Here is a 7,318-nt window from a genome sequence, read left to right as displayed (position 1 = left end):
ATATTTGTGTCCCGACTTCAAGAAGCGCCGATGCCCCATGTAACAAACTTTCTGCCATGTGTGAGCCTTCTAGATTGAGTGTTTATGTTACAAGAAGGGTATACAAACCGAACATAAGTGCACCATCCAGAGAGAGTACCATATGCTGGAAAACCATTTATAGTCCACATGAGAGCTGCTCGCATTTGAAATATCTCCTTAGCAGAGGCATCATATGTTTCTATCCCATCATCCCATAATTCATTTAACTCTTCTATTAATGGTTGCAAAAAGACATCAATATTATTTCCAGGAGCTTTTGGTCCTGGAATAAGTAAGGACAAAATGAAGAACTCTTGTTTCATGCACATCCATGGTGGAAGATTATACGGAATTAAATTCACTGGCCATGTACTGTGTACAGTTCGCATTGTGCCAAATGAATTAAACCCATCAGAAGCTAATCCTAGGCGCACATTGTGAGGATCTCCAGCAAATTTGGGATATTTATATCAAAATTTTTCCAAGCTTCAGAATCTGCAGGATATCGTAGAACTCCATCTTTGTTGCGCTCTTCATGATGCCATCGCATTGCTTTAGAAGTTTCTGAAGACATAAACAATCTCTGTAGCCTTGGTTTTAAAGGAAAATACCTTAGGACCTTGGCTGGAATTTTTCTAGCATCATTTTTCCATCTAGAAGCTCCACAAACTTTGCATTTATTAACATTCTTATTAGCAAACTCTTTCCTAAAAAGCATGCAATCGTTAGGACAAGCATAAATTTTTTCATACTTTAAGCCCAAGCCTTCAACTATCTTTTTGGTCTCATAGAAAGAAGGAGGCAATTTTTCTTCTTTAGGAAGCGCATCTTTCAATAGTCCAAGAAAAGAATTAAAAGATTCATTTGACCATTTGAACGTGCATTTTATACGATACATATGCAGCAAAAGGGACAGTTTGCTAAACCTCTTACATCCAGGATATAATTCTTCATTTGCCTCCTTCATGAGTCGTTCAAACTTATCCACCTCAGGATGAGGTTGATTTCCAGATGGATGAGCAGTATTCTCTTGTACGTTTTGATCCATGCCACCACTTTCACTAATGTCGGTATCCATGAACTGTGTAACATCTACAAATGCATCATGTATCATTCCTCGCATATCATCGCCCCTTAGAGTTGAATGGCTTCGGTTATTTTCTCCAGCATTGTTTGATCCCTTTAGAGACTCCCCATGAAAAAACCAAGTATCATATGACGGTACAATACCATTAACCACAAGATGATCATATGCTGTAGCCCGATTTACTTGATGGATAAGCACACACTCCGTACAAGGACATGCAATTTTTTCTCCACGTTGTTTTTCAAAAAATGCATGATATAAAAAATCCTCTACTCCCTCAAAATATTCTTTACTAACTCTATCACAATACATCCATCTTTTATTTCTAGGATTGTCCATGACGTTCAAGAATATTCCTTTCTTTTCTGTAATTACTGCAAGAGCTACAAATTTATTAGTAAAAAGGAGAAATTAATAAAAAAGGTAGTTCAAAATAAAAAACCAATCCTATTAGTAGGTAATTCCATAGTTCAAAGATATCATTTTAACAATTGAAACTATCAAACATAAATCTATTACAACTATCATTTTAACAATTAAACTATTAAACAGTTAAACTATTTTAACAATTGATTCATAAATCTTTTAAGAATAGAATTATTAAAGTTATATTTTATAGAAGAACCATATATCATATATTTTAAAATTTTCAAAACTTACTACTCATATTTGTTGAATATCCAGATATATACTCCATTTTTACCAATTTATTTTTAGCTCTTTTGAGCGCCAATTTAACTAGTTTTAAAGCTAAATGGAATATAAGTTAGTTTATATATTAAAAGTATACAAAGCCTAATATAATTGCGAGGAAATCATCCATCTAAAGTTTAAGTTAAAGACTACTTAAACTAAACATGACAAGAAAGAGACAGAATAAATAAACTTGAAAAATTCAACATATTATGCAATGCCTAAAATGGTGTGAACTTTTTTAACAATAAGACGATGATTGTAGTGATATGGGGCTACTACATAGGGGGCTCAATCGATATCGAATATTTTGCTATTTATAAACAGATCATAGTCATCATAGAATAAACATGTAAATGAGAAAGAAATCTAGCCAAAGACAACTAGCCATTTTTCACTATATTGGTTCATAAAATTTTTAAGAATGGAATTATTGAACTTATAAATTATACAAATTTTTAAGGCTGGACATTCTGACTATAACTAAAAAGAAACTAATGGGTACTGATTGTCGAAGGATTCTATATATTGCTAACAACCCAAGTTGTTTCTTAACAAACGAATGAATTACTGTGGTTGAGAGTCCTATTGGCTATTGAGCTTTTAAATGGTAAAAAGTAGCCTTAGAAAACATACAGAGGAACCAATTCAGAAAATAATACCAGAATAGAGGAGCAAACAATTCAATCAATCGACTATCAATCTAACAGCAGCCAGATATCACAAACGACTTAGTAAAACATAAAAAGCTATACTTTCAAAAATTATTACTAAACAAATGTATAAGCTTGTTTCATAACTGAAACCAAATATTGCATCCAATATTATGAAGTGCACAGTATCACCATAGGCGATGTTGGTGGGAAACGAAAAGAGAAATCTAGACGGCTAATACTTTACAAGCAAAAAGCAACGATGTGCAGGAGATGATACAACCACGTATAATTTCCTGAAAAACATCAGAAAGTCTATAAAAGGAGGTAAAAGACATCTAACAATGTTTACAAGTTGGTGCTGTTTTCCTTAAACAGTAGGTTCTACCACTCTTCTGATTCAAAACTTCTGCTAGCCTTTTTGTTGGAAAGATTGAATAACCATAAAAACATATGGTAGAGATTTTGTTTACCTTTTATATTGTTCCAAGACTAGGTTAGCTTATCATAAATTGAATACTGTCTTGAATATATCAGAATACTGATGATGAGGAGAACAATAACCAATTGGTTATGGTAGAAGGAAGTGCTGAACCTAGTAGTCCTACTACTAATCTCAAGGCAGCTATATTTACCCCTAAATCTACTCGGGTTGGGAGTACATCCAGGAAAGGAAAAGATGGAAACATTACTGGGAATGAGAGTGCAATAGTTGAGGGTGTACAAAAGGAGTCCACAACAGCATGGGTTAATAGAGCTTTTGCAGGCAATCCTGTTACAACCAATCAGTCTTGTCAAGAAATCCATTCTCAGGCTACTGATATAGATGCAGCATTGAAGGAGTCCAATGTTAATGAAAGGTTACAATTAAGTGGAGGGAAACTATGGAGTCAGCAAGTTGAAGAGGATCCAGAAGAAGGTGAACTATCGAAAACCATAAATTTACTGCTTGTAAGATATTTTATGTTAAAGGTTGTCATTATATGAATTCGAATAAGTCGTCATTCCTAACCATGATGACAGAAAAGAAACAAAAATAATACAAGACAAGTTGTTTAGTCGACAGTGACAAAGTTCCAGTTTGGATTAATTTCTAGTCAGCCTTTCGAATACATAATACCTTATGCACCTAACTGTAATATAAAAGAACAAAGCCTCTTTACAATTTTGCTTTCTACAATTTCTTCGTGAAGACTGAAGTGTAGCCTAAAATGCAACCAGAAAAGGAAGCAGATAGGAAGCAGATCATGTACAAACGTATTGTCTTGTGCTTTACACTTATAATACTCTGTCACAGATGTTTGTTTTCTTTCATTTAACACTCTGCTTATTGCTATATTTAAGGTTGCCGTTTCAGAATTGGGATGAATCACTGTCTTCAAACATTATCAAAGTGATTAAATGAGAGTTTGTTGGGAAAGGCAACGCAAATTTAAACAATCAAGCATCATCAATCAATTGTAAATAAATTTATATAAACAATCGAGCAAAAGGATCCACTGTAAAACAATCCATATAATCAGTCGAGCAGCATCAACCATCAATCCATTATAAATCAATCCAACTAAACAATCGAGCAGCATCAATCCACTGTAAATCGTTCAATCCATATAAAAATCGAGCAGCATCAATCAATAATGTATTGCAAAACGATTGCAAGCAACCAATTTAATAGGGGAAGAAGAGAAATTAGCAGGGGAAGAAGAGAAGGTCACAGGAACGAGAGAACTTACCTGGAAAAGAATCGACGACGAGGTACTGGAAATTGACGCAGCAACAATCTAGGTTTTCCTATCGTTCAATCCATATAAAAATTGAGAAGCATCAATCAATAATGTATTGCAAAACGATTGCAAGCAACCAATTTAACAGGGGAAGAAGACAAATTAACAGGGGAAGAAGAGAAGGTCATAAGAACGAGAGAACTTACCTGGAAAAAAAAATCCACGACGAGGTACTGGAAATTGACGCAGCAGCAATTTAGGTTTTCCTATTCAATTGATAGTATCCGTTTCTACTAAAGGGAAATATGTTTTCCTAGTTCCTACAAGTTTCTAATTGGAGGGAACGATAATTCTCGTCCAAAAAATTTGGAGGGAACGATGTTTTTCTTTTTGTGGGGAGGGAAACATTAAAATAATAAAAAAATTAAATTCAATTAGAAATTTTTAGTGGCAATTGTATTTTTATTGCCGGTAAAAGGATATCTTTTACTGGCTAATGCTCATGCGCCGCTAATTTTTCAGCTCAAAGAATTTATTAGCAACAATTCCCTTATTGCCACTAAATAATTGCCGCTAAAGGTCTTTTTTGTAGTAGTGTGGATTGGATCTATCGGTCCTGCATTGTTACTTTCTGTTGTTATGAGATTAGTTATCTCCATATTGAGCGATTCTGTTGTCGCTGGATATGATCAACTTTGAGGTCATCCTGGGCATGGAGTGGTTATCTCCATATCACGCCATCCTTGATTGCCATGCCAAGACTGTTACCTTGGCGATGCTAGAGTTGCCTAGATTGGAGTGGAAGGGTTCGTCTGTCAGCGTACCTAGTCGGATTATCTCTTTTATGAAGGCTCGACACATGGTCGAGAAAGGTTATTTTTCTTATCTAGCATATGTTCAACATACGACTGTGGAGACTCCAGCGATTGATTCAATGCTTGTAGTCCGGGAGTTCTCCGATGTGTTTCCTTCTGATCTTCCAAGCATGCCAGATCGTGATATCGATTTTTGTAATGATTTGGCTCCAAGTACCCAGCCTATCTCTATCCCACCGTACCGCATGGCTCCAAAAGAGTTGAAGGAGTTGAAGGAACAACTTGAGGAGTTACTCGCAAAGGGGTTGGTCAGACCGAGTGTATCGTCTGGGGTGTGCTAGCGTTATTTGTCAAGAAGAAAGATGGGACTATGCGGATGTGCATTGATTATCGCCAGTTGAACAAAGTTACCATTAAGCACAAGTACCCGTTGTTGCGTATTGATGATTTATTTGACCATTTGCAGGTTGCCGGGGTGTTCTCCAAGATCGGATTGAGATCGGTATACCATCAGTTGAGGATTCGGGATTCGGATGTTCCAAAGACGGCTTTCCGGACGAGATATGGCAATTATGAGTTTCTAGTGATATCCTTCGATTTGACTAACGCCCTGGTGGTGTTTATGGATTTGATGAACCGGGTGTTCAGGCCATATATTGATTCATTTTTCATCATCTTCACTGATGATATTTTGATCTACTCACGTAGCATGGAGTAGCACAAGCATCATTTGAGAGTGGTACTTCAGACCTTGCGGGAATATAAGTTTTATGCTAAGTTCTCCAAGTGTAAGTTCTGGTTAGATTCTTTGGCATTCTTGGGGCATGTTGTATCAGGGGAGGGTATTAAGGTAGATCCCAAAAAAATCGAGGCAGTTCAGAGTTAGCCTCGTCCTACTACGGCAACTGAGATCAGGAGCATCTTGGGGGTTATTATCGCCGGTTTGTGGAGGGCTTCTCATCTATTGCAGCACCTTTGACTAGATTGACCCAGAAGGGCGCTCCGTTCCATTGGTCCGACGATTGTGAGGCGAGCTTTCACAAGCTCGAGATAACTTTGACTACGGCACTAGTTCTAGTGTTGAGTTCCAGTTCGGGGATGTATATTGTGTATTGCGGCGCTTCACGCATCGGCATGGGATGTGTATTGACGCAGGAGGGGCAAGTTTGCATATGCTTCACGTCAGCTAAAGTCCCATGAGAAGAATTACCCTGTACGTGATTTCGAGTTGGCCGCGATTGTTCATGCTCTTATGATTTGGAGGCATTACCTTTATGGGATGTCCTATGAGGTTTACACCGATCTATGCAGCATGCAGGATTTGGTCAAGCAGAGGGATTTCAGTTATTTTCTTCTCCATTTCTTGCTTCTCCAGTCGACCCGAATTGACTTCCAAACCTTCATATAAGTATGAAACCATGTTTACATAATAACATCCTTGTTTGTGGCCATCATGGCACGCAAAACAAAAGGTGAAGATCTCAAGATGTGCTATAAGGCCTTAAACTTCTCGGAGATATTGAGGGTCTTAAAACCACATAGAATCAAAATCCATTGGGAAAATACTTTTATATTGAGAGAGTTATACTTGCCCAAAGTCAAGGGGTGCACGACTTAGGACATCCTATTCCACCTAACATTTCCCACTTTCTCCAACCAAAAACCTTTTCACTTTTAAACTTCATTAACATGCTCCAAAAAAACTTCCCTCATAAATCTCCATGACCAAATTATATAGTTCCAATCCATAGGCATCCTTTGGCACTCAAAAATGTCATCTCCAGTCCCCATAGGAGCTCTTTAAAGTCTTAACCATTAAAAGATTTTACGGGGTCTTACAACTGGGTTGTTGTTGTTGTTGTTGTATGAAAAGAAAAATATAATTCTTCCATATCTGGATAGTCATTTTTCTTGGAGGAAAAGGTTTGTACTTCTATAAATTGAGGATCCTTCCTTCTCATTCAGCAGCATCAACAATGTAGTCATAAGGGGTTTGAGAGTCTTGTTTAAGGGAAGAACTTATTGGGACAAGTGTTAGTGTGTCATTTGAGAAGATGGAAGAAATGGAAAAGTTTTGGGAAAAAATTAATTGGAAAAGTAAGTTGGTAATTGCATGTAATTACTTTTAATTCTTTGTCTCCCATTGAGAATCAGAGTGTAATTGCTCCCCTTCAATTATACTAATTTCATGCCGACAAGTAATTATTTGGCTAAATAGACAAGTCAAACTATGTAATCCAATTACTCTCAAATTCAATTAGAAGGTTGTTGCGGCCAAACGCACACGCAAGTATACGCGATCGTCAAGTAATAAAGTGACTAAAA

General features: G+C 36.7%; 1 protein-coding gene across 1 annotated transcript; it reads right to left on the bottom strand.

Moving 5' to 3' along the window:
* Positions 1–445: 445 nt before the first annotated feature.
* Positions 446–1,447, bottom strand: LOC109213934. The gene has a single exon (XM_019377776.1). The coding sequence runs from the start codon at positions 1,445–1,447 to the stop codon at positions 446–448; it is 1,002 nt and encodes a 333-aa protein (XP_019233321.1).
* Positions 1,448–7,318: the final 5,871 nt, after the last annotated feature.

This window comes from Nicotiana attenuata, unplaced genomic scaffold (genome assembly GCF_001879085.1).
Source record: "Nicotiana attenuata strain UT unplaced genomic scaffold, NIATTr2, whole genome shotgun sequence".
NCBI lineage: Eukaryota > Viridiplantae > Streptophyta > Magnoliopsida > Solanales > Solanaceae > Nicotiana > Nicotiana attenuata.
This window is presented reverse-complemented; position numbering and strand designations above follow the sequence as displayed.

What these genes read in the sequence shown, in the direction of transcription:
- LOC109213934 (XM_019377776.1), bottom strand. Translation starts at nt 1,447, where the DNA reads ATGGACAATCCTAGAAATAAAAGATGGATGTATTGTGATAGAGTTAGT.